At 35.4% G+C, this 27460-nt stretch overlaps 4 protein-coding genes and 2 pseudogenes across 4 annotated transcripts; 1 reads left to right on the top strand and 5 right to left on the bottom strand.

Moving 5' to 3' along the window:
* Positions 1–1949: 1949 nt before the first annotated feature.
* Positions 1950–4747, bottom strand: LOC103964776 (annotated as a pseudogene).
* Positions 4389–6742, bottom strand: LOC103931504 (disease resistance protein RPV1-like). Its single transcript, XM_048583758.1, has 4 exons — positions 5316–6742; positions 5067–5205; positions 4837–4947; positions 4389–4754 (listed from the first exon to the last, which is right to left on the bottom strand). Exons 1-2 carry the CDS (start codon positions 6740–6742, stop codon positions 5079–5081), a joined length of 1554 nt encoding a protein of 517 aa, XP_048439715.1. The 3' UTR covers positions 4389–4754; positions 4837–4947; positions 5067–5078.
* Positions 6743–7119: 377 nt separating this feature from the next.
* LOC125477079 lies at positions 7120–9730 on the bottom strand (annotated as a pseudogene).
* A 3226-nt stretch (positions 9731–12956) lies between these two features.
* On the bottom strand, positions 12957–14794 carry LOC125477016 (disease resistance protein RPV1-like). The gene is made up of 4 exons (XM_048583757.1): positions 14693–14794; positions 14474–14530; positions 14048–14276; positions 12957–13942 (listed from the first exon to the last, which is right to left on the bottom strand). Exons 1-4 carry the CDS (start codon positions 14792–14794, stop codon positions 12957–12959), a joined length of 1374 nt encoding a protein of 457 aa, XP_048439714.1.
* Positions 14795–14799: 5 nt separating this feature from the next.
* Positions 14800–16295, bottom strand: LOC125477015 (disease resistance protein RUN1-like). Its single transcript, XM_048583756.1, has 3 exons — positions 16155–16295; positions 15503–15991; positions 14800–15295 (listed from the first exon to the last, which is right to left on the bottom strand). The coding sequence occupies exons 2-3, from the start codon at positions 15898–15900 to the stop codon at positions 14800–14802; spliced, it is 894 nt and encodes a 297-aa protein (XP_048439713.1). The 5' UTR covers positions 15901–15991; positions 16155–16295.
* A 3062-nt stretch (positions 16296–19357) lies between these two features.
* Positions 19358–21035, top strand: LOC125468185 (B3 domain-containing protein At1g49475-like). Its single transcript, XM_048583755.1, has 3 exons — positions 19358–19370; positions 20191–20631; positions 20824–21035. Exons 1-3 carry the CDS (start codon positions 19358–19360, stop codon positions 21033–21035), a joined length of 666 nt encoding a protein of 221 aa, XP_048439712.1.
* Positions 21036–27460: the final 6425 nt, after the last annotated feature.

Genomic DNA, 27460 nt, shown 5'->3' with positions numbered 1-27460 from the left:
CATCATCAAACAAATTTTTTTTTTCTTTTCCTGAAAAAAAAAAAAACATTTTAAATGATTGCAAAACCTTACATAAATTAGATCTTTCTACAATCACATCAATTCCTAAGGTTTTGCAACTAAAGCTATTATGATTCTACAACCAAAGCTACAGAGCATCCATTTAGGACTCCATAAAACCACACCCAGTCAATGTCATTCCATTATATTGCACAGCCCCTTAAAACTTTGCCTTTGTCCATGCTCGTATTCTCATTCACCGCAGAGTTACAGAGACACTAAGATATTATTTATTACATCCTAAATTTTCTGTACTTTCATTTTTGTTATGTTCCTTTCATTGTGTAAACTTATACTAATTCTTTATAATTTTTAGCAACGTTCTAAAAGATGCAAGGCGCTAGTCGAGCGGTGGGCTGGGACCTAACGTTTAAGCGGTTGAGCGGAGCCTGGGCAGGGGCATGAGTAGATTAGGTGGATTTAATAACATGAGTAGATTAGTTGGATTTATAAAAAAAAAAAAAAAAAAAAAAAAGAAGATACATAATTTTATTGGGAGACATAAATTTCAAAATAAAATGAACTATAAATTATAACGTATTAAAATATATTGAGAACATGAGAACAAATATATAATGAGTGTTCATTCGAGTATTCAAAAAGTCTCTTACATTTTATTGAAAAAATAAAATGCAAAATGAAAGTTATCAATTTTTTGTATAAGTGATAGTCGCAACTGAGGCAGGCTAAGCGGGCATTGGGCAAACAAGGCAGATACCTAAACAGGTCTAAATGTCATTTCTTAATTTTAAAACACTTAGAGATTAATTGGGGTAATGATCAACCGTTCAAATTCAATTTTTCATTCTAAAAATGAAACGAAAGCACATTTGTAAAGTCAACGTAATTCGCAAGTAAATAAAGAAATCAAAGAGATCTGCGATTTCTACAATGATAAAGATTCCACCTGTCCCCTGGAACACGTGTGAGCACTCAGCCAAGAGGTAACTGAGGGCAATTTTGTGAACATAATGTTCAACATTAGAAAAAAGCAAGGAATAACAGAAAAAACGAAGGGCATTTTCGTGAAAACACTGTTAATGAACAGTATTTTTCACTTCAGCCTTACTATAGAGTAATTTGCATTTTATTTAGTCACAGAACATATTTAATTTTAATGCTATTCTTGAAACAGCAATAGACGACTCGCCAAAAATAAAAAACTTTGGTCAACCGAATTATTTTTTTGGGCCAATAACCCATATTTAAATTAGATTTTAATTATCTTAATAAAAAATGAAAAATTTGAATGGAAAATTTTCTTTCAACATGATTTTTCTCTCTATTAGGGTCTGCGAAGAAAAACCCTAGAGAAGACCCACTGCCACACCCACAAAACCCCTATCATCGGTTTGATTTTCGTTTTTTTTTAGTATAGCGGTATATTTCATACTAGCGGTATATTTCATACTTTTTTTTTAGAGAACTTAATGTGGTATCAAATTCGTCATCCACGAAATTAAAACCTAAAACCTCTCATTTGTAAGTAAAGATCAATGACAAGTTCCTTGTGGTCACTAAGTCCAGTCATTTCTTGGTTTTCAATTCTTAAGACTCCATTTCCTTGTTCATCCCTTATTCCCACTTTCTCTCTAAATTTTTCTGTTCTCTAACTTTACTTCTACATTGATCTGAAGGACTTCGTTGTGATCCACCCGTGTGCTTTTGGCCAACTTTGTCTGCTGGCGACTTTTAGTCGCTCATTAGCGACTCTTATTCGCTATTAGGCGCAGTTGGATCATTGAAAATTGATTCTTCTCCAGATGCCGATGGGACTTCAATTTCGTTCTCATTGCCCTTTGAATTGTAGAAAACCAGAAAACAGTAAATCCTTGTTCAGCAGCACTTGTGCCTGTGAAAATTGATTTTACATCATGGAGTTTATGGCATAACTCAGTGAATTGAGGTTCTGATCTTCATTCATTATATAGGCTAATAAAGCCTCAATGTACAAGTTGACTTTGTATACAGAATATACATATACGGAAGGCATTTTAACAGATGATTTGTGCAGGATATCAGTCAAAGGGGTTACAAACAAACAGGGATTACAGCAGGCAGTGATCACAGACAATCAGGAAGCAATCGATCAGAGTAATTATCGTCTATCAGACCCATCGTAAGAAAGATGATTCTCAATTGTTCACAACCACCGCATTCCATCTGCATTTGCCAAAACTTTAATCCCATTCTCATTGGCAGAAGCAGCCAAGAGAGTGCCATCCTTGTTGAGGCGGATACGAGGGCTTGCCTAGGAATTAGGAGGGGTAAAGAAGATGAGCAGCTTGGTATTTAAGATTCTATTATTTCAATTTACTTAAAGGAAACGAACCTATTGGGAGGCCTCCATCAGCATCAGCAGTTGCCAGAAGTTGAATATTGTCCATGTCCCAAAATTTAATAGAAAAATCATCACCAGCAGCCAAAAACCGGTCTTTAGTAGTATTGAATTGCACAACACCAAAAGAACGCTTGCGAAAGCCTTGATAGGTCCTCTTCAAGGCCCCTTCACTTTCATTCCATTCAACAATATATGACTCACCGTCTTTACTTGTCCCACATGAAAATAGCCTGCAACCCACCACCAAAGAAAAACAACGAAAAGAAATAAATAACTATATAGTTTGCCCATCCAGCAAAAGGAAAAAGGAAACTCTGAGCTAAGTATACTAACCTTGTACCATCAGCACTGTAAGCCATGGTTGTGCACCAGCGACCAGGCGCATCATAATCAACTCGAGATCCCAAATTGTCATACTCCCAAGCCTTTATCTTTCCATCCAGTGCTATTGAAAAAATAAACTGAAGCATAGCAGCAAACAATGAGCACGAAAAGACAAGGACAGACGGGCACCAGAGACAGAAACACAAGGTGTAATTAGTAAGAATGAAAAAATAAAAATAAAATGCCACAACACCTGAATGTTTTCCTTATAATGTGGGCAGACAGAATAAACTGGAGCCTCTTGACCTTCAATAGTATATTGTTTTGCACCGGTTGTAGCATCCCACACCTAAATTTATGAAGGAAATCAGCAAGGAACAGAAAAAGCTCTTCCAATGGCAATGACAAGCAAACATGTTCGGCAACTAACGAACCTTGATGGTCTTGTCATCCCCACAGGTAATCACACAAAGCTGCTCATTGGGATGGGAGAATGCCAGATCATTTACTCCACCAACATGTGCATCAATCTACGACAGTAATTTCAGAGTCACCATTAATACAGAAAACTAAGAGACAACAAGAAAAAGGTGTAAAAAATTGAAACAGCATCTTCTGTATATACCTCTAGGTGCTCTCGTACGTCATCACCCCCATGATAAGAATATATTTGAACAATGTGCCTCGAGTAAGCAATACCTATAATTTTATTGTAAATGATACAATAATTAGGATCTAATTCAATCCTTAAAAATTTATAAAGCCATATCACATTTGCCAGAGTTACCTAAGCATGCTCAAGCTTACCAAATAAAGCACCATCAGGGCTCCGATCACATGGTTAACAGACACACAAGGATCCTTAACTACAGCAGCCAGCTTCACAAAGACAAATTTACTTTTCAGTCAACCAACTCATACATCCACAAAGAATACAGTGCACACAACTTTTTATGTCACATGAACAAGCATAGAAAGGGAAAGACCTGCAGGAGCATTGAGCATGAACTAAGATCCCATACTTTGAAGTTCCTTACAACTAGTCGCTCCCTAGATCCAACTTCCCACAGGCTTACGTCCCCCACATTGGAAACAACTGAAGCATCACATAGAGAACAATCAACAGTCAATTATGAATAGTCTCTTTGAAGTTTCCCTCATCGAGAAACTGCAAGATCAGGAACACAAGCTCCATACTCAGAGACAACATCTTGACCGCCCCCTGTTTGATTCCAAGAAGCGGGTTGTTTGCAGGTGATGGTGCCTGCGCACAGTTCGGTTGTCCACATGGGTGATCCACATAAAGCGTTTTTATTAATGGATTTGGACTTGGGCTTTTACAAAGCCCGTGCTGCCAATTTAAGCTTCAATTTACAGGAGGAGAATTAGTTCTTTCTCAGCAGAACCAGAAAGGTCATAATTTGCACAAATAATAGTTCCTGGTGTGTGGAAACTTCTGACACTGGTCACGAACCAAAAAAAAAATCCTGACACCAGACGCTGGAATCAAGCAGTGATGTACAACCGTCACCAGGCCCCTGTGCTATGTAGCAATGAACCATATACTAAATTAAGATTCAGGCACATGATTTAGGCATTGCAACAATATTAAAGACTTATTTTTGTTTCCACAGAATTCAAGCCATAACCACCTTTTTATAGCCACATAGACAGTGTACGTAAACGATGAACTCATTAGCTAGTGCTATCAACTTGATGAAATTGTCATTTGAGTGCAACGGAAGACAAAAGCACTCATTCCATATGTGGAAAAATTAAAGCAAGACCAGTATTTGCAACATCCATAAGTTACGATGAAGTGCACATCTAATCTTATATAACTGAAGTCGTGGTTTCAGAGTAATTACCCTTGGTTAATGAGAGTCCATAGCCTCGAACGCTTTAGGTTTGGGAACTGCAATTTATCACTGAATAAGGGATTTGGGTCAATCAGTTTCTTAAGTTCAACCGACATGATTGCCCTGGCAGACTTTGAATCTCCACACTTGGATAGTTGTTCATTCTCCCCCTATAATGCAAGAGACCATTTTTTAGTACATTTGCTACAACTGTTTTCTACAGAGACTATTCATATAATGGAATTCTCATACCTAAAGTTCTCCAATGTTGAGAGCTGAGCGATTTCCTCCAAAAGTTCATCGAATGCGGCAAAAAAATTTCAATCCTTTACTAGAATATCCACGGCTTGGGACCGATCAGGCCTATAAAGTTCACAGAGTCACATTACACGTAATTCAACCATATAATTCCTCAAGACCGGCCATGCAATCCAACCCATGAAAGTTATCGATGAATTGAAATTGAACCACTGTAAGCTTACTTGTCCAATGCCTCAAGATACTTCTGCTTCCATTTTAGTGAACCCAGAGAGGTACTTCTCAACTTCATCCCAATTGCCATTATGCACCTCAACCTCAAAATATTTCATATTGAAGAAAACCCCAGATTCCTGCTCAGGCCTAATTAGTATATACATCACAAAAGCAATTAATGACGCAGTATATCAGTACATAATTAGCAATTGTGCCAACAAAAACGCATTAATTAAAACTACAGAAATCAGCCCTACCTGGTGAGATTTAAAATAGAAGCAGGCAGCTCCTTGATTGCAGTGCCATCCAAATAAAGCTCAGATAGATTATTCATAACCTCTGAAATTTCTGGAAACTTCTCAAGCTTTGAGCATATAGAAACATCAAGGTATTTAAGAGATTTCATGTCAGAAATGCTGCTTGGAAGACTCTCAAGTTCTCTGCAATCATTCAGCTTCAAAGTAACAAGACTGGTGAGATTTAAAATAGAAGCAGGCAGCTCCTTAATTGCAGTGCCACCCAAATAAAGCTCAGATAGATTATTCATAACCTCTGAAATTTCTGGAAACTTCTCAAGCTTTGAGCATCTAGAAACATCAAGGTATTTAAGAGATTTCATGTGAGAAATGCTGCTTGGAAGACTCTCAAGTTCTCTGCAATCATTCAGCTTCAAAGTAACAAGACTGGTGAGATTCAAAATAGAGGCAGGCAACTCCTTAATTGCAGTGCCATCCAAATAAAGCCCAGATAGATTCTTCATAACCTCTAAAATTTCTGGAAACTTCTCAAGCTTTGAGCATCCAGAAACATCAAGGTATTTAAGAGATTTCATGTGAGAAATGCTGCTTGGAAGACTCTCAAGTTCTCTGCAATCATTCAGCTTCAAAGTAACAAGACTGGTGAGATTTAAAATAGAGGCAGGCAGCTCCTTAATTGCAGTGCCATCCAAATGAAGCTTAGATAGATTCTTCATAACCTCTGAGATTTCTGGAAACTTCTCAAGCTTTGAGCATCCAGAAACATATAGGTATTTAAGAGATTTCATGTGAGAAATGCTGCTTGGAAGACTCTCAAGTTCTCTGCAATCATTCAGACTCAAAGTAACAAGACTGGTGAGATTAAAAATAGAAGCAGGCAGCTCCTTAATTGCAGTGCGACCCAAATAAAGCTCAGATAGATTATTCATAACCTCTGAAATTTCTGGAAACTTCTCAAGCTTTGAGCATCTAGAAACATCAAGGTATTTAAGAGATTTCATGTGAGAAATGCTGCTTGGAAGACTCTCAAGTTCTCTGCAATCATTCAGCTTCAAAGTAACAAGACTGGTGAGATTAAAAATAGAAGCAGGCAGCTCCTTAATTGCAATGCGACCCAAATAAAGCTCAGATAGATTATTCATAACCTCTGAAATTTCTGGAAACTTCTCAAGCTTTGAGCATCTAGAAACATCAAGGTATTTAAGAGATTTCATGTGAGAAATGCTGCTTGGAAGACTCTTAAGTTCTCTGCAATCATTCAGCTTCAAAGTAACAAGACTGGTGAGATTTAAAATAGAGGCAGGCAGCTCCTTAATTGCAGTGCCATCCAAATGAAGCTTAGATAGATTCTTCATAACCTCTGAGATTTCTGGAAACTTCTCAAGCTTTGAGCATCCATAAACATAAAGGTATTTAAGAGATTTCATGTGAGAAATGCTGCTTGGAAGACTCTCAAGTTCAGACTCAAAGTAACAAGATTGGTGAGATTTAAAATAGAAGCAGGCAGCTCCTTAATTGCAGTGTCATCCAAACAAAGCTCAGACAGCTTCTTCATAACCTTTGAAATTTCTGGAAACTTTTCAAGCTTTGAGCATTCAGAAACATCAAGGCTTTTAAGAGATTTCATGTGAGAAATACGCCTCGGAAGACTCTTAAATTGTTTGCAACCTTTTAGATTCAAGGTAACAAGCCTCGTAAGATTACTTATTGATGACGGCAGTTCTTTAATTTCGGTATAATCTAAATAAAGCTCTGATAGATCTTGCATAACATCTGAAACTTCGGGAAACTTATCGAGGTTTTCGCACCATGAAAGTTTAAGGGTTCTAAGAGATTTCATACCAATCTTGCTTGGAAAAATCTTAAGATTTCTGCAATATTCCAAATCCAAAAGAACCAGGTTTTTGAGAGATGAAATGGATGGGTGAACCTCAAATAAACTTGTACAACTTCGAAAAACTACTTTCTCAAGATTTTTCGCCTCCGTGAAGTCAGGAGTTTTCTTCAGGTGAGGAGAACTTGTTAAGTTGATAATTTTCAAATTTTCCAAAGGCTGGTATAACACATCGAAGAAAGCAAGTTATATGGTAACAAGGCATCTAAGAATTAAACCATTTAAAAGAAACATACGCAAGTGAAGTTTTTACCTTGGCTCCTTCCCAAAGATGTTCAATGAGACTATTTTGCATGTCAAGCTCAACAAGATTCTTTGCAATAAAATTGGACGGTAAAGACTTTAGGGGGAAATGCTTCCATACGAGACTTCTTAACTCATGCAGAAGAAACTTTAAATTCTCTCATGAATATCCATTGTGGGCGTGGATTTTGAGCAATCTTAATTTCGTCATTTTAACAAAAGCTTCGGAACTGAAGTATGCCACTTTTGGTTTTGAGAATGAAAGGTCAAGGATTATGCTTTCAACAGCTTCCGTAGCCTGGATAACAAATAGTTCAAATTATGTGACTGTAGATATCCTGAATCTTATTTAACATTATAAAAAGTTAATGCATATTTCTATGAATTGTATTTTGATCAAAGTTAAAGCTGTTTACTCTAAATATTTACATATGAAAAAGAAGGTCATGAACATATCGCACCGTATTTTGAGTTAGCACTTGATGAACATCTTCATAATTCCACAACCTACTGCGTTTCCCAGGCTCTTTAATAGATTCTTGGCGGACGATTTCTCGACCCATTTCCTCTAGTAAATCATGCATCTTCAGTGTTTCCCGTGAGACAGTTATAAGAGCTCGATCAATTAGAACTCTTAGCCCAGTATGGGGATAAAAGCCACAACTGTCCAGAACCTTTGTTGCGTTGTCTTTTTCCGCTCCTTTAAAGAAACATGCAATATCCAGAAATATGTCCTTCTCAGAATCATCTAGTCCATCGAAGCTTGTTCTTAACACATCATGAATTCCCCTTTGCGGGATTTTCTTTAATTTCTCTAGCACCTCCTCCCACTCCTGCACAGATTTGTTATAAAGAAATGCCCCCAAGACTTTAAGTGCTAAAGGGAGACCTTGAGCATATCGTACAGCACGGCTTGAGAGAGGGTCATAGTCTCTTTTGGGATGCTTTGTTCTAAAGGCATACTGGCTAAAGAGTTCCATAGCTCCATCACCACTTAGAACCTTGGGGCTGTAGATCGCATCAGCTCGACTTAGTACTAGCTTATCTCTAGTGGTGATAATGATTCTACTCCCACCACCAAATGAATGTTGCTTTCCAAGTAAGGTTTCAATTTGAAATAAGTCAGTCAACGTCATCAAGAACAATCAAAACCTTTTTCATCTGTAGCCTTTTCAAAATCATTCTGTAACCTCGATCCAATGTGCCTAAACTCTGCACCCTTTCATTCAAGATTCTAGATAGAAGTTTTTCCTGCAAATGTACGGCACGACAAGCGGAGAACTCTTCCTTGACATTGTCAAGAAAGCAACAAGCTTCAAATTGACAAGCAATTTTCTCATAAACGGCTCTAGCTATGGTGGTTTTGCCTATACCACCCATACCCCATATTCCAACAACACGAACGTCGTCCATTTCAGGAGCAGGATGTAATAGCAAGTCCATTTCATGCATGTGGGAATCCATTTCAACAAAGTCATCGTCTTTACTTGATGAGATGCGGATCAATTTCTGAAAAATATCTTCTACAATTTCCTCAATGAGCTTGGCATCATCCCTGTGGAATAAGAAAAACATTATTGTAAGAGTAAGATCAAGAGCAAGCGCAAACCGTATACATAGTCATACATTTTTCGAATCTCAGCCGGTTAAATTGGAAAACATGACAAAGAATTAAAACTAAACGTTAAAATAAAAAAATAAAAAAATCCCAAATTATGAAACTACTATAGCTAAAAATTACTCGCAATTTTTCGAATCCCAGCCGGTTAAATTGGTGGCTCGAGTAAGAGCGGACCTCCAGCTCCGCACCTCTTCCATGTCGGCGTTAGAATGGCCTTCATGCTTGGCAAAAGCTTCCGCAAAGCTGCTCTCTGCTTTGCGGACATGAGAAGGATCCACTTCGTAAAAAACGGGCACCACCATCTGGTTCTTTCTATCCATACAATCCAGTATTTGGACGAGCTCCTTCAAGCACCATGTGGAAGAAGCATATTTTTGAGAAAAAAACTACGATTGAAACGCGCGAATCTTGGATCGCCGTCAGTAGCTGCGAAAGGTCGTTGCCCTTTCGCAGCCCTTCGGCATCAATGAAGGTGCTGATTGCTTTCTGATTCAGGGCTTTGTAGAGGTGGCTGACGAAGCACCTGCGAGTGTCTTCCCCTCTGAAATTGAGGAACACGTCGTATTTCCAAGGAGAGCCAGAGGAAGAAGAAGATGCAGCCGCAGCCATTAATCAATGGAGTCTCTAAGAGTAATGTATGAACTGAAACACTCAATTGATCTTCACACTGATCTTCGCATTGAGCTACAAAGGAAGTAATGAGTCAATGACGACCACATCACGCGTTTCTATTCTCTAGGTGCAGTTTCTATTTTCTAGGTGCATGTCTTTATTACCTTTTAGAAAAATGAAGAAAGGGACTATCAAGTTTGAAAATATGGATTATTGAAATTTAATTCGACTCACCTGAAAGCATTTATTTTAAAAATTATAATAAATTTAACTATTCAACTAAATATTAATGGTTCAGATTCTCGATAAATTAAAATCAAAGAATCCTAAAATAATCCAACAAAGGAAAAGTATAAAAATTATAAAGTATCAAAAATTGGTGGACAAAGATTTGCTATGCATGGGCGAGTGGATGCAACGTGCAAAAGAAAACAACGACAAGTGGGTCCTAAGTCCTAACAGTACAACTGGGGCACACATCACAAGGGGTAATGTCCCAGGATGCTATTCAAGAGTCTAAATAAATCTCATGACGTTGGAGCTCTTCAATTATATTCAGTGGGACCAGTGCCCATGTGACACACTGTGAGGCAATGCAAACCAGGCCATTTGGAAACCGACTTCTTCAATCCTTTGGGCCTGAACACAATTGGCCCTAGACGGACTTAGTTGTGTCTAAAAAGGAGACTAACGCAATAAATTTCACGGGCATATATACTTGAGAGTTAACATGGTTATTTCTTGGCAAATATCATATTGACCATATTGTAAGAAGTTCAATACTTTTGTCGTTGTCATTAGGCAGCAACATGCCTACAGTTACATCTATTATGATATCTTAAGGAAACTGTTATTAGCACTTTAAGAATCTTATTTTACACTTCCTACAAGTCTATTCTTCTTTCTAATTATAAAAAGTTCGGAATGCAAAATAAAACTTTTAAAGAGCCTATAACAATTCCCTATCTTAATACTGAGTGGCCCTAATGAACCTATATTGGTGTTTTATATTCTTGGAAGCGTACAACAAATTCTTTGCATAAAATGGAAATATTATACTTCTCCTTTCTTATATTGAGATAAGTAGTATTGTCATATGGAAGACAATGAAACCAACGGTTTTGTGTTCTATGCAAAATACGAGATGTACATACCATGCCACAGATAATGTATCTTCTATTTTTTTTCGTAGATCGAGCTGATATGATATTTAGTGTGAGAAATTAAGTGAATTTAAATCAGTTTCGAATAGAAGAGAAGCATGCTATAAGAAAGCATTCATTTCTAGATTGTATTGTGTCATCAGTATTATACTCATAGTTTCAACTGATCAGCTTACTACATGGGGAAAAACACAAAAAAGGGAAAACAGAAAAGTAGAAGACATAATATTTGAGCATGTAACAGGAATAGTAAGTTTTTGAAAAAATTGCTAGACCGAGAAATTAAATCGTTAAACATCACACAGTGACCCAATATAAAGATATAGTTTGTTTACAAATCAAAACGAAGCGGTATCAAAGGAAAATGTTTAAGATGTTGAAAATACAAAACTGGACTAGGCAACCATATGTTTTTTCCGTAACTAAATGAATAATTTGGAATGATACAAACCCCTATCCTGGCTCACTGGCTCCTCCCATCCTCAACTCTGTATGTCAAAGGCTGAGTAGCCATGTATGCAAAAGTTGGGAAATGATCACCATCTGAAGATTGAGAATAACCCACATTCACAGTGCTCAAATTTTTATAGAAAATAGGACAAATTAACATATTTAAAGTATGTATTAGGATGAAAACGTTCTTAAGATAAATTAAGCAGAAAGGAAAGCAGGTAGGCCTCCAATGGCATTTCTAATCACCAAGACAAACTTCTGGGCACCATGTGGTTGAACCCAAAATCGTCAAAAAGATACTCATCCAGCTGTTTCTTAATTTCTTGAATTTCCTAAGTAAGTTTTCCTTGTTGATGATATTTCTCTATCAATAGGGAAAAAAAAAATTAGAGTAGTGTAAAGACACTCCAATCAGGTCCACGATGCTTCAATCTATCAAATCCATTCGTATAGATTGATTATCTGATTGGTATTGAAAAGGAACCAAAACCCCCCAAATTTTTGAAATTTCGGGTAGGATGAATCGCTGACCTTCAGAAAAGCAGGGGAACGCGGGTGGTGGGACGTGATTCGTCAGATTGGAGAGCAAGAGAAGGCTCTCCCCTGCGTTTTCCCTGCATTCCATCTCCATCATCAAATTGAAGTTCATTTCTATTGATTTCAGCTAAAAATAATAAAAATGAATAAACATTCTAAAAATTAAAGTAAACTTCAAGTTGCAGATAGTTTGACTTGAAGAGCTACAGCTGAAGCTAGGTAGGCTTACAGTGGGGGAATCAAAAGGATAAAGACACTGCAATTTTCAGTTTCATACCAAAGGATAGACAAAGCAGGATAGCATGCTGCGAACGAATTGTTCAATCCAGCTGAAAGGAAAAGTTGCAGGACAAAGATATTCACCTATTAATTTAGATCAAATAACCATATATCTTCACATCATCACCAAAAGAGTTATTAAAGGAATGATAACCATGAAAGGTCATAGGCATTCTATCAACAACATAAATTTACCAAGTTCACAACTCTGATCAAATCCGTTAAGAAAATTTACCAAATCAAAAGTTCATACAACGAAATTTGACTTCAAGCCCAATTCTTCATTTTGAAAATTGAATGCATATGAGTTTTCTAAGAAACACAAATTTTGTTTTTGTTTTAATCAGTAGATTCATGCCAAGCTTGCAAAATTACCTGCGCCACAAATTCTTGTTCTACACCGGTGCCCACAACAGCTTCTTACTCAGCTGTAGCTTTCCATCTTGCAATTTCTTCTTCACGAGAGCAATTGTGCATCATTAGCCTTCTAAGCTACACACATAACGCCATGAGTCTTCCAATTGTTTCGATTTAATTTAAAATAAATCAATTTAAGTTCCTAGTATAACATATCCATGCTACACGATCAGCACCTTATTTTAGTAAAACAAACACAAAAGATGGTAGAAATTGATATAATTATTGTGGCCAGCTAATTTTGCAAATTGACATAATTATTGCAAATTGGAAAAACAGGTTGGTGCCAGCAATTACTAATGCAATAGTTGTGGCAACCGCTAGAAAATGTGAATGAAATTTCTCAACATTTGAGCATCCAGAATCATCAAGATTTTCAAGAGATTTCATGTGAGAAATGATGCTTGGAAAACTCTCAAGTTCTATGCAGATAGTTTATTCAAGACCTCTGAATTTTCCGAAAACGTCTCAAGATTTGAGCATCCAGAAACATAAAGGTATTGAAGAGATTTCATATGACAAATTCTGCTTGGAAGACTCTCAAGTTCTCTGCAATCATTCAGCATCAAAGTAACAGGACTCAGGAGATTTAAAACTGACGCAGGCAGTTCCTTAATTGCAGTGCCACCGAAATAAAGCTCAGATAGCATATTCATAACCTGTGAAATTTCTGGAAACTTCTCAAGATTTGAGCATCCAGAAATATCAAGGTATTGAAGAGATTTCATTTGACAAATACTACTTGGAAGACTCTCAAGTTCTCTGCAATCATTCAGCCTTAGACTAACAAGATTGGTGAGATTTAAAACTGACGCAGGCAGTTCCTTAATTGCAATGCCACCAAAATAAAGCTCATATAGCTTATTCATAACCTCTGAATTTTCTAGAAACTTCTCAAGGTTTGAGCATCCAGAAACGTCAAGGTATTGAAGAGATTTCATGTGACAAATGCTGCTTGGAAGACTCTCAAGTTCTCTACAATCATTCAACTTCAAAGTAACAAGATTGATGAGATTTAAAACTGACGGAGGCAGTTCCTTAATTGCAGTGCCACCTAAATAAAGCTTAGATAGCTTATTCATAACCTTTGAAATTTCTGGAAACTTCTCAAGATTTGAGCATCTAGAAATATCAAGGTATTGAAGAGATTTCATTTGACAAATGCTGCTTGGAAGACTCTCAAGTTCTTTGCAATCATTCAGGCTCAGAGTAACCAGATTGGTGAGATTTAAAACTGATGCAGGCAGTTCCTTAATTGTGGTGCGACCCAAATAGAGCCCAGATAGCTTATTCTTAACCTCTGGAATTTTTGGAAACTTCTCAAGCTTCGAGCATCCAAAAACATCAAGGCATTGAAGAGATTTCTTGTGAGAGATGCTGCTTGGAAGATTCTCAAATTTTCTGCAACCTTTTATATTCAAGACAACAAGCCCAATAAGATTACTAATTGACGAGGGCAGTTATTTAATTCCAGTATTATTTAAATAAATCTCTGATAGATACTGCAGAACACCTGAAATTTCGAGAAACTTATTGAGGCTGCCGTACCATGAAAGTTTAAGGGTTCTAAGAGATTTCATACCAATCCTACTTGGAAAAATCTTAAGATTTCTGCAATTTTCGAAATCCAAAAGAACCAGGTTGTCGAGAGACGAAATGGATGGGTGAACCTCAAGTAAACTTGTACATCTTCGAAAAACTACTTTCTCAAGATTTTTTGCCTCCGTGAAGTCAGGATTTTTCTTCAGGTGAGGAGATCTTGTTAAGTTGATAATTTTCAAATTTTCCAGAGGTTGTTATAACACATCCAGGAAAACAAGTCATGTGGTAACTCATGCGAAAGAAACTTTAAATTCTCACACGAATTTACACCGTCACCATGGATTTTGAGCAATCTTAGTTTCGTCATTTTAAAAAAATCTTCGGACCTTAAGTATACCACTTTTAGCTTTGAGAATGAAAGGTCAAGGATTATGCTTTCAACAACTTCCGAAGCCTGGATAACAAATAGTTCAAATTATGTGAATGTAGATATCATGAATCTTATTTAACATTATAAAGTTAATGCATGTTTCTAAGAATTATATTTTGGTCAAAGTTAAATTTGTTTACTCTAAAGATTTACATATGAAAAAGACAGGTCATGAACATATCGCACCGTATTTTGAATTAACACATGATGAACATCTTCATAATTCCACAACCTATTGCGTTTCTCAGGCACTTTAATAGATTCTTCGCGAACGATTTCGCGACCCATTTCGTCTAGTAATCATGCATCTCTAGTGTTTCCGAAGAGACAGTTATAAGAGCTCGATCAATTAGAACTCTTATCCCAGTATGGGGATAAAAGCCACAACTGTCAAGAATCTTTGTTGCGTAGTCTTTTCTGGCTCCTTTAAAGAAACATGCAATATCCAGAAATATGTCCTTCTCAGAATCATCCAGTCCATCGAAGCTTGTTCTTAGCACATCATGAATTCCCCTTTGCGGGATTTTCTTTAATTTCTTTAGCACCTCTCCCCACTCTTGTACAGATTTGTTATAAAGAAAAGCTCCCAAGACTTTAAGTGCTAAAGGGAGACCTTGAGCATATCGTGCAGCACGGCTTGAGAGATGGTCATAGTGTATTTTGGGTTGCCTTGTTCTGAAGGCATACTGGCTAAAGAGTTCCAAAGCTCCATCACCACTTAGAACCTTGGGGCTGTAGATCGCATCAGCTCGACGTAGTACTAGCTTATCTCTAGTGGTGATAATTATTAAGAAAATATTACTTAAGGCGAGTGATACCATATTAAGAAAATATTTCTCATTAACACTGAATAACTTTACACTATGGGTATTTATACAAGTCTATCACAGCTAGCAAAGAAAGGATAACAGATTGAGCAGACTAAAGATTTCTTAATCTCTAAGTATTGTCTCTTTTGGTGTAATTACATTTGTATCCTTAATAATAATGACTCTAGTACTCCCACCACCAAATGAACGTTGCTTTCCAAGTAAGGTTTCAATTTGAAATAAGTCGTCAACATCATCAAGAACAATCAAAACCCTTTTCATCTGTAGCCTTTTCAAAATCATTCTGTAACCTCGATCCAATGTGCCTAAACTCTGCACCTTTTCATTCAAGATTCTAGAGAGAAATTTTTCCTGCATATGTACGGCACCACAAGTGGAGAACTCTTCCTTGACATTGTCAAGAAAGCAACAAGCTTCAAATTGACAAGCAATTTCCTTATAAACAGCTCTAGCTATGGTGGTTTTGCCTATACCACCCATACCCCATATTCCAACAACACGAATGTCGTCCATTTCAGGAGCAGGATGTAATAGCAAGTCCATTTCATGCATGTGGGAATCCATTTCAACCAAGTCATCGTCTTTACTTGATGAGGCGCGGATCAATTTCTGAAAAATATCTTTTACAATTTCCTCAATGAGCTTGGCATCATCCCTGTGGAATAAGAAAAACATTATTGTAAGAGTAAGATCAAGAGCAATTGCAAACCGTATACATAGTCATACATTTGCTAGGAAAACATGACAAAGAATTAATAATAAACGTTAAAAAAAAAAAAAAAATCCCAAATTACGAAACTACAATAACTAAATATTACTCGTAATTTTTCGAATCCCACCCGGATAAATTGGTGGCTCAACTAAGAGCGGACCTCCACCTCCGCACCTCTTCCATGTCAGTGTTAGAATGGCCTTTATGCTCGGCAAAAGCTTCCTCAAAGCTCCTCTTTGCTTTGCGGACATCAGAAGGATCCACTTGGTAAAAAACGGGCACAACCATCTGGTTCTTTCCATCCATACATTCCAATATTTGAACGAGCTCCTTCAAGCACCATGTGGAAGAAGCATAGTTTTGAGAAAAAAAACTACGATTGAAACGCTTGAATCTTACTTGAGAGTTAACATGGTCATTTCTTTGCAAATACCAAATTGACCATATTGTATGAAGTTCAATACATTTGTCTTTGTCATTAGGCGGCAACTTGCCAACAGGTTACATCTATTACATGCCTACAGGTTATATCTATTATGATATCTTAATACTGAGTTTCCCTAATGGACTTATATTGGTGTTTTATTGTTCTACGCAAAATACGACATGTACATACTATGCCACAGATAATTTCTCTTCTATTTTCTTTGTGTAGGCATATGATACTTAGTATGAGAAATTAAATAAATTTAACTGAAAATATGACTTTAGTCCCTGAAACTTAATTTTTTCCAGATAAAACCCAACATAAGTTTTTTACTAGAATAAAACTCATTGACTAGATTCCATATCAGGAAATTCATTAATTATATTTGACATTAGACATTTAAAAAATTTTGATGCCCAAAACACCCCTATTTGAATGTTTGATCTACACAATTAATTCCATACAAATTGTAAGGGAGAATTAATGATTTTACAAAAAAAAAAAAAATATTAAATTCATTGCATAATATATAATAACAATAAAACATGCCTAATAAATGTAGTAATACATACTTAGTTAAGTCAATAAAATTATGTTTTACATATAAATGTAGCTAAATTATTTCACAAACACACATATATATATTACATATAAATGTAGGTAAATTTTTTCTTTGAATGGTAATTGTCCTTTTGGAAGTCAACCCGTTTGTGAAATGCAAGGGCAAGGCATTATTCAAAAATGTTTATTTATTTATTTTTATACTTTGATGAGTTTGTTTCATGAAAATAAAATGATTATCTGATTTCTATAATATATTTCAAATACAAGGAATGAAGATGATGGTTGGTACTTATAGAAAAAAAAAATAGGGTTTTTTTTTTGGTATTTTTTTAGTTTTTGGGTATATTTTTTGAATTTTTTTATGTCACTTCCCAGACTGGCTCCGCCGTAGCATGATATTGTCCGCTTTGGGCTTACCATTCCCTCACGGTTTTGTTTCTGGGAACTCACGGGCAACTTCCTAGTGGGTCACCTATCCTAGGATTGCTCTGGCCTAATCTTGCTTAACTTCGGAGATCCGATTGAACCCGAAGCCAATGAGTTCCTAGAAGGCCTTGTACTATAGGGAGGGGACTATGTACATATAAGGCATACCATCCCCTCTACGTTGGTCGATGTGGGATCTTACAATCCTTTGGTATCAGAGCCACTTTGCCGTTCGGTGCAGATGTGTCGGCGAGGACATTGGTTCCCTTTAAGTGGGATGGATTGTAAGATCCCACATCGACCAACGGAGAAGGGGTGATGCACCTTATATGTACATGCTCCCCACCCTATAGCACGAGGCCTTTTGGGAGCACACTGGCTTCAGATTCCATGGGAACTTCGAAGTTAAGCAAGTTTGGGGGAGAGCAATCCTAGGATGGGTGATCCACTGGGAAGTTCTCACGTAAATTCCTAGAAACAAAATCGTGAGGGTATGGTCGAGGCCAAAGCAGACAATATCGCGCTATAACGGAGCCATCTGAGATGTGACATTTTACCTTTAGAATAATCTTGGCCGTTTAAAATCCAAATTATTTATATTAGATGCCCCATATTGTGCTGCTTAAAATTTTGCAACTTTTTTTATTATTGGAAATCCAACAGCACAAGTTGGAGGAAAAATGAATCATTTGGCTCTGGGCTGTGCATATGGGTGGCCCCATTATGTCATCTCCTGTAGCTAGCGAGCGTAAGCTCAGACAAAAGTTGCAGGGGCAGCTGAAAGAGGACAAGCCCTTGGTCCAATTGCCCTCCATTTTTTGCATCAGTGGACCACCTTTTTGCAGCCAAAGGCAATTCAACCCAATTGCCTTATCACTTGGGCAACCGGTGGACTTGCTCTTAAGAGGGCAAGGGCAAGGGCACGTAAATTGCCCTTTAAAAAGTGATTACCTTTGTGTAAGTCCACCCGTTGAGTTAAAGGCAAGGACAAGGACGATTCATATTTACAAATGTGGTTTTTTTTTTTTTAATTTTAAAGCATAATTATGTGATTTAATAACTAGCGGACGCGTTAGATTTTTTATATGGTAGTGAAGAAGATGGTTGAATGTTTATAGAAAAATATATATTATTTTTTCATTTTTAAATATATTTATTTCTGAATTTTCATTAATTTCTCTAATTTTTAAAACCTTTATTCGAAATTTTAAATTATTAAAAAAAATTGAACAAGATTAATTTTTGCGGTTGAATCTTGAGACCATTTCAAATCCAACTGCCCATAAAAAGCCACGTGTATAGTTGTTGGGAAGCTGAGTTGCTTTGACAACTTGGGGGTCCATGATAGCAGCAATAGTCAACCCACTATCTCCCATCACGCATCAAACACAAAAAATAAAATAAAAATGAATGTGGCTGACACCGTGTTGATGTCAACCTTACCCACTAGCAGAAAGCCGAGCTCAAGCTACTAAAGCTTTTGGACAGGCATGTGTTGGCCCACCAATTGCCCTCCACCAAATGGACTGCTGGACGTGGTTTTTTGGAGGACAAGAGCAAGGCAAGTGCAGGGGCTCTAAAGCTGCTTACAAATTTTATAACTATAAGATCGTGAAAACATACTATAGGCAAGCAACTTGCACATGATGAGTTAACATTCATATATTCACAAAAGGTGTCTTTCTTGCAGAGTTGAGGTTGCACACTCTAGCTTGCAAGACCAAAATGTGTTAATATGGAGAGCAACTTGCACAGGTTGAGTTCAATGTCACGTGAAGTCTCGATCCAATAATATCATGTCACGTAGAAAAAAACTTAAACTTGGTATAACATTATTGAACTAGGATGTCCGGTAACGGTAATCTGTTCCCAATTAATATTTCTTGTTAATAATGGGGGATTTGGGTATGGTAAGACATTATTGTACTAGACGCCTCGGTAATCCTGTTCCCAATTAATACTTCTCATTAATATGAGGGATTTGGATTTGGTAGTTAGAGTCAGAGTGTACATGTACAGACACATTGATGCATTCATGTACCACTGCACTATAATGACTTCAAGAACAAGCATTAAGTTGTGAACTGAATTAATAACGATTGAGTTGGACTGAGCATTTAATTCTTCGAGCACTTAATTGGTTTGCTAGTCTACCTTCTTCTTGCTGGTCCATAAACTGGAGCTGGGCTGAGTGATCTGCTGACAACTTTAAAGCTTAGAAGCAGATCCTCAAGCTTTTGATGAACTTCAAAAAATGGCTTCTTTTCACCAGAAAATTCATGACTTCTCTTCAAATACACATCTTAAAGCTCCCCATTTTCTAGTAGTTGTTCCGAAGTCTATTTGTACACAGACCAAAATTGTGAGTACCTCTCTCTCTCTAACTGTAGTCTGTACCTGCTTACATTTATGCATGTACTCGTATTTAATGTCCGTGCTTGATTTCGGAGATTAGTTTGAAACAAAAAACGAAATGGTTATCAAATGTTCCTTATTTTTTTTAGTTCTCAAAATTTAGCTTTTAAGTTGTTAGTTTTTGGTTTTCTGAAAGCTGAAAATGAAATGGTTATCAAGCGGCACCAAAGTATTTAACCCCTCTCACAATGAAGAGTCGGACAAAATGGGATTTGATGCAGTTAATGTACCCATATGTTTCATAGCGACAAAGATCAGATAATTGTTTTCACTATACGAACAGTTTCGTGATAAGTTTTGTTTTGTGCAGAGGATTCCAAACAATTTTTTAGGAAATATGGAGATGATCTTTTGAATCCAGTATTTCTTAAGCTTCCAACTGGTTCAGAGTGGAAAATAGAACTCAGAATATGGGAGGGTGACGTCTGGTTCGGCGAGGGTTGGCCAAATTTCTCGAAGTTTTACTCTCTAGACTGCTGTCATTCGTTAGTTTTCGGATATGAAGGGAATTCAACATTCCGCGTTCGTGTATTTGACAAGGATTTCACAGAGATCAACTATCCATTGACAATGCCCGAGATGGAAGAAACCGATGAAGGTGATGATTCCCACAAAAGTTCTTGGGATGATGATGACGACTCTGATTGTGTTGAAGTCTTGGACAACATCATATCCCGCTCAAGAAAAACAAGGGACAAATCTCCATTGTCATGTCCTCGGCCTCATATGAAGCACAGAACAGGTTCAACTGGTAAAACCAGAAACCAAAAAAATACTCTAATTACATAAGGAAATGATGTTTGAGAAAATAAAATCTAAATCAGAAATAAAAATTGAACATTAATACGCAACATATGTTTCGCTTCCAATTTTTTACCTTACTGTGCTTTCTGCCATTCTGTTCTAACTTGTAATATCCTACCGTGTCCTTTTACATGCAAAGCTGAGTTTGCATCCAAAAGACACGGTGAAGGCACGTCCAGCACTCCAAAACGTGCTCAAACAGTTCTTGGGAGGATGCATGCATCGAAAGCAAGAGGAAAAGCTGTTGTAGCTCTTCGGAGAGCTACAGCTTTCAAATCTGACAACCCTTCTTTCATAGTTCCCATGAAGCGCACTTATATCAATGGACATTCTGTGGTAAGTTCTCTATAGACAACCATCCTGGACCGTCAAACTTGTTTGCTTATCGTCTTTTCCTTCATTTGATTATTTTCAGTGGCTGCCTTCAAAATTGTGTATCCACATGAGACGTCTTGGTAAAAGCATTCTGGTGCCGTTACCCTTCAGGTTTTTGATGGGAGAACTTGGTCTGTTGAAATGAAATGTGAAAAGGCAACCAGACCAAAACTCAGATTGCAGTATGGTTGGACTGAATTTGTAAGAGGCAATAATTTGGAAGTTGGTGATGTGTGCGTACTTGTGTTGATCGATGACACTAAACTTGTGTTTGAAGTTGTCATTTTTCGCGCCACAGAAACTGCACATACATTCTCACCACCAGGTACGTTGTCTTTTAATTTCTAAACTGATTAATTGATGGAAGTGCCATAGAGATTAACTATCCATCACGTTCATCTTTTGTGATGTGCCTGCAGATGTTGACTGGGAACAAACGATGTCCCAAATGGAAGAAACTGATGAAGATGATGATTCCATTGAAATCTTGGACGTTTTTCCAACATGCTAGAAAACAAAAAAGAAATCACCAATAGCACCAGTCTCACAAGAAAAACAGAACATGTTCAGTTAGCACAGCAGAAAACCACATAAAGAAATTTGGTGGCTCGTCTTTGACTAAAAAAATAATGAACCGAAGAACTCTTCAAGTTCTTAGGAAGATGAACCCAGTTACGGCACATGGTACAAATAGAGCCCTTCAGGGAGCAAAGGCTTTCAAATCTGAATACCCTTCTTGCACAGTTGTTATGAGTCCCTCGTATATCCATGCACATTATGTTGTAAGCTTTTTATGGAGAGATATAATGTACAAGTTCTGCTAATTTTATGTCTACATATATGTGCGTGTTAGTTTTGAAACTGAAAATTAAGCTCAAGCAAATTACAATGCAAATCCTCTCCAAATTACCCGATTCTCTTTCTTTTCAGTATTTGGGAGCCAAGTTTACCGAGGAACACTTTCTTAAGCGGAATTATCATCAAGTAATCCTTCGTGTTTCGGATGGAATAACTTGTATGGAATAACTTGGATGGAATAACTTGTATGGAATAACAATTTTGACGGTTTGGATCGTTGAAATTAGTTTTGGAGAATTCGTAAAACGATAGATTGACTAACACTTAGAGTTTATTTATACTTTCATTAAGTATAACATAAGATTTTGTGGTATCCACTTGTGTAAACATGTTAAATTGAATATCGAATTCATTCATTGTATTCATATAGGGTCAGGGAGTGTAGTTATAAAAAATCATCAAACTCGGAGTTAAAATAACCGTTAAATCGTGATTTTTCGTTTATAACCGTTGAAAAGCTTTGTCCCGTTACTTGATCTCTGAATGTTTTTTTTTTGTGATTTTTTGCTGATGTGATCTCCAAGCATATACAAATAATTTTGACGGTTTGGATAGTTGAAATTAGTTTTGGAGAATTCGTAAAACGATAGATTGACTAACACTTAGAGTTTATTTATACTTTTATTAAGTATAACATAAGATTTTGTGGTATTCACTTGTGTAAATATTTTAAATTGAAGATCGAATTCATTCATTGTATTCATATAGGGTCAAGGAGTGTAGTTATAAAAAATCATCAAAATCGGAGTTAAAATAACCGTTAAATCGTGATTTTTCGTTTATAACCGTTGAAAAGCTTTGTCCCGTTACTTGATCTCTGAATGTTTTTTTTTTGTGATTTTTGCTGATGCGATCTCCAAGCATATACAAACAATTTTGACGGTTTGGATCGTTGAAATTAGTTTTGGAGAATTCGTAAAACGATAGATTGACTAACACTTAGAGTTTATTTATACTTTTATTAAGTATAACATAAGATTTTGTGGTATTCACTTGTGTAAATATTTTAAATTGAAGATCGAATTCATTCATTGTATTCATATAGGGTCAAGGAGTGTAGTTATAAAAAATCATCAAAATCGAAGTTAAAATAACCGTCAAATCGTGATTTTTCGTTTATAACCGTTGAAAAGCTTTGTCCTGTTACTTGATCTCTGAATGTTTTTTTTTTTGTGATTTTTTTGCTGATGTGATCTACAAGCATATATACAAACAATTTTGACGGTTTGGATCGTTGAAATTAATTTTGGGGAATTCGTAAAACGATAGATGGACTAACACTTAGAGTTTATTTATACTTTCATTAAGTATAACATAAGATTTTGTGGTATTCACTCGTGCAAATATTTTAAATTGAAGATCGAATTCATTCATTGTATTCATATAGGGTCAAGGAGTGTAGTTATAAAAAATCATCAAAATCGGAGTTAAAATAACCGTTAAATCGTGATTTTTTGTTTATAACCGTTGAAAAGCTTTATCACGTTACTTGATCTCTGAATGTTTTTTTTTTGTGATTTTTTGTTGATGTGATCTCCAAGCATATACAAACAATTTTGACGGTTTGGATCGTTGAAATTAATTTTGGGGAATTCGTAAAACGATAGATTGACTAACACTTAGAGTTTATTCATACTTTCATTAAGTATAACATAAGATTTTGTGGTATCCACTTGTGTAAATATTTTAAATTGAAGATCGAATTCATTCATTGTATTCATATAGGGTCAAGGAGTGTAGTTATAAAAAATCATCAAAATCGGAGTTAAATAACCGTTAAATCGTGATTTTTCGTTTATAACCGTTGAAAAGCTTTATCACGTTACTTGATCTCTGAATGTTTTTTTTTTTGTGATTTTTTGTTGATGTGATATCCAAGCATATACAAACAATTTTGACGGTTTGGATCGTTGAAATTAGTTTTGGAGAATTCGTAAAACGATAGATTGACTAACACTTAGAGTTTATTTATACTTTTATTAAGTATAACATAAGATTTTGTGGTATTCACTTGTGTAAATATTTTAAATTGAAGATCGAATTCATTCATTGTATTCATATAGGGTCAAGGAGTGTAGTTATAAAAAATCATCAAAATCGGAGTTAAAATAACCGTCAAATCATGATTTTTCGTTTATAACCGTTGAAAAGCTTTGTCACGTTACTTGATCTCTGAATGTTTTTTTTTTGTGATTTTTTGTTGATGTGATCTCCAAGCATATACAAACAATTTTGACGGTTTGGATCGTTGAAATTAATTTTGGGGAATTCGTAAAACAATAGATTGACTAACACTTAGAGTTTATTTATACTTTCATTAAGTATAACATAAGATTTTGTGGTATCCACTTGTGTAAATATTTTAAATTGAAGATCGAAATCATTCATTGTATTCATATAGGGTCAAGGAGTGTAGTTATAAAAAATCATCAAAATCAGAGTTAAAATAACCGTTAAATCGTGATTTTTCGTTTATAACCGTTGAAAAGCTTTGTCACGTTACTTGAACTCTGAATGTTTTTTTTTTGTGATTTTTTGCTGATGTGATCTCCAAGCATATACAAACAATTTTGACGGTTTGGATCGTTGAAATTAGTTTTGGAGAATTCGTAAAACGATAGATTGACTAACACTTAGAGTTTATTTATACTTTTATTAAGTATAACATAAGATTTTGTGGTATTCACTTGTGTAAATATTTTAAATTGAAGATCGAATTCTTTCATTGTATTCATATAGGGTCAAGGAGTGTAGTTATAAAAAATCATCAAAATCGGAGTTAAAATAACCGTCAAATCGTGATTTTTCGTTTGTAACCGTTGAAAAGCATTGTCCCGTTACTTGATCTCTGAATGTTTTTTTTTTTGTCATTTTTTGCTGATGTGATCTCCAAGCATATACAAACAATTTTGACGGTTTGGATCGTTGAAATTAATTTTTGGGAATTCGTAAAACGATAGATTGACTAACACTTTGAGTTTATTTATACTTTCATTAAGTATAACATAAGATTTTGTGGTATCCACTTGTGTAAATATTTTAAATTGAAGATCGAATTCATTCATTGTATTCATATAGGGTCAAGGAGTGTAGTTATAAAAAATCACCAAAATCGGAGTTAAAATAACCGTTAAATCGTGATTTTTCGTTTATAACCGTTGAAAAGCTTTGTCCCGTTACTTGATCTCTGAATGTTTTTTTTTTGTGATTTTTTGCTGATGTGATCTCCAAGCATATACAAATAATTTTGACGGTTTGGATAGTTGAAATTAGTTTTGGAGAATTCGTAAAACGATAGATTGACTAACACTTAGAGTTTATTTATACTTTTATTAAGTATAACATAAGATTTTGTGGTATTCACTTGTGTAAATATTTTAAATTGAAGATCGAATTCATTCATTGTATTCATATAGGGTCAAGGAGTGTAGTTATAAAAAATCATCAAAATCGGAGTTAAAATAACCGTTAAATCGTGATTTTTCGTTTATAACCGTTGAAAAGCTTTGTCCCGTTACTTGATCTCTGAATGTTTTTTTTTTGTGATTTTTGCTGATGCGATCTCCAAGCATATACAAACAATTTTGACGGTTTGGATCGTTGAAATTAGTTTTGGAGAATTCGTAAAACGATAGATTGACTAACACTTAGAGTTTATTTATACTTTTATTAAGTATAACATAAGATTTTGTGGTATTCACTTGTGTAAATATTTTAAATTGAAGATCGAATTCATTCATTGTATTCATATAGGGTCAAGGAGTGTAGTTATAAAAAATCATCAAAATCGAAGTTAAAATAACCGTCAAATCGTGATTTTTCGTTTATAACCGTTGAAAAGCTTTGTCCTGTTACTTGATCTCTGAATGTTTTTTTTTTTGTGATTTTTTTGCTGATGTGATCTACAAGCATATATACAAACAATTTTGACGGTTTGGATCGTTGAAATTAATTTTGGGGAATTCGTAAAACGATAGATGGACTAACACTTAGAGTTTATTTATACTTTCATTAAGTATAACATAAGATTTTGTGGTATTCACTCGTGCAAATATTTTAAATTGAAGATCGAATTCATTCATTGTATTCATATAGGGTCAAGGAGTGTAGTTATAAAAAATCATCAAAATCGGAGTTAAAATAACCGTTAAATCGTGATTTTTTGTTTATAACCGTTGAAAAGCTTTATCACGTTACTTGATCTCTGAATGTTTTTTTTTTTGTGATTTTTTGTTGATGTGATCTCCAAGCATATACAAACAATTTTGACGGTTTGGATCGTTGAAATTAATTTTGGGGAATTCGTAAAACGATAGATTGACTAACACTTAGAGTTTATTCATACTTTCATTAAGTATAACATAAGATTTTGTGGTATCCACTTGTGTAAATATTTTAAATTGAAGATCGAATTCATTCATTGTATTCATATAGGGTCAAGGAGTGTAGTTATAAAAAATCATCAAAATCGGAGTTAAATAACCGTTAAATCGTGATTTTTCGTTTATAACCGTTGAAAAGCTTTATCACGTTACTTGATCTCTGAATGTTTTTTTTTTTGTGATTTTTTGTTGATGTGATATCCAAGCATATACAAACAATTTTGACGGTTTGGATCGTTGAAATTAGTTTTGGAGAATTCGTAAAACGATAGATTGACTAACACTTAGAGTTTATTTATACTTTTATTAAGTATAACATAAGATTTTGTGGTATTCACTTGTGTAAATATTTTAAATTGAAGATCGAATTCATTCATTGTATTCATATAGGGTCAAGGAGTGTAGTTATAAAAAATCATCAAAATCGGAGTTAAAATAACCGTCAAATCATGATTTTTCGTTTATAACCGTTGAAAAGCTTTGTCACGTTACTTGATCTCTGAATGTTTTTTTTTTGTGATTTTTTGTTGATGTGATCTCCAAGCATATACAAACAATTTTGACGGTTTGGATCGTTGAAATTAATTTTGGGGAATTCGTAAAACAATAGATTGACTAACACTTAGAGTTTATTTATACTTTCATTAAGTATAACATAAGATTTTGTGGTATCCACTTGTGTAAATATTTTAAATTGAAGATCGAAATCATTCATTGTATTCATATAGGGTCAAGGAGTGTAGTTATAAAAAATCATCAAAATCAGAGTTAAAATAACCGTTAAATCGTGATTTTTCGTTTATAACCGTTGAAAAGCTTTGTCACGTTACTTGAACTCTGAATGTTTTTTTTTTTGTGATTTTTTGCTGATGTGATCTCCAAGCATATACAAACAATTTTGACGGTTTGGATCGTTGAAATTAGTTTTGGAGAATTCGTAAAACGATAGATTGACTAACACTTAGAGTTTATTTATACTTTTATTAAGTATAACATAAGATTTTGTGGTATTCACTTGTGTAAATATTTTAAATTGAAGATCGAATTCTTTCATTGTATTCATATAGGGTCAAGGAGTGTAGTTATAAAAAATCATCAAAATCGGAGTTAAAATAACCGTCAAATCGTGATTTTTCGTTTGTAACCGTTGAAAAGCATTGT

Source organism: the organism of the source record quoted next, unplaced genomic scaffold (assembly GCF_019419815.1).
Source record: "Pyrus x bretschneideri cultivar Hongxiangsu unplaced genomic scaffold, Pyrus_bretschneideri_v1 Contig20, whole genome shotgun sequence".
NCBI lineage: Eukaryota > Viridiplantae > Streptophyta > Magnoliopsida > Rosales > Rosaceae > Pyrus > Pyrus x bretschneideri.
The sequence above is the reverse complement of the archived record's forward strand: the minus strand, read 5'-3'. Positions and strand labels throughout refer to the sequence as shown.

Bases quoted from the DNA above. Each gene is read 5' to 3' on its own strand.
- LOC125468185 (XM_048583755.1), top strand. The intron at 20,632-20,823 runs GTAAAACCAGAA...TTACATGCAAAG, and splicing joins GCACAGAACAGGTTCAACTG to CTGAGTTTGCATCCAAAAGA.
- LOC125477015 (XM_048583756.1), bottom strand. From the start codon at position 15,900: ATGGATTCCCACATGCATGAAATGGACTTGCTATTACATCCTGCTCCT. The intron at 15,296-15,502 runs TAGAGTCATTAT...TAATATTTTCTT, and splicing joins TCATTTGGTGGTGGGAGTAC to AATAATTATCACCACTAGAG.
- LOC125477016 (XM_048583757.1), bottom strand. From the start codon at position 14,794: ATGGGTCGCGAAATCGTTCGCGAAGAATCTATTAAAGTGCCTGAGAAA. The intron at 14,277-14,473 runs GTATACTTAAGG...CCTCACCTGAAG, and splicing joins CATTCTCAAAGCTAAAAGTG to AAAAATCCTGACTTCACGGA. The intron at 13,943-14,047 runs GTGTTCTGCAGT...TGAATATAAAAG, and splicing joins TAAGTTTCTCGAAATTTCAG to GTTGCAGAAAATTTGAGAAT.
- LOC103931504 (XM_048583758.1), bottom strand. From the start codon at position 6,742: ATGAAATCTCTTAAATACCTTTATGTTTATGGATGCTCAAAGCTTGAG. The intron at 5,206-5,315 runs GTAGGGCTGATT...TATACTAATTAG, and splicing joins TCTATTTTAAATCTCACCAG to GCCTGAGCAGGAATCTGGGG.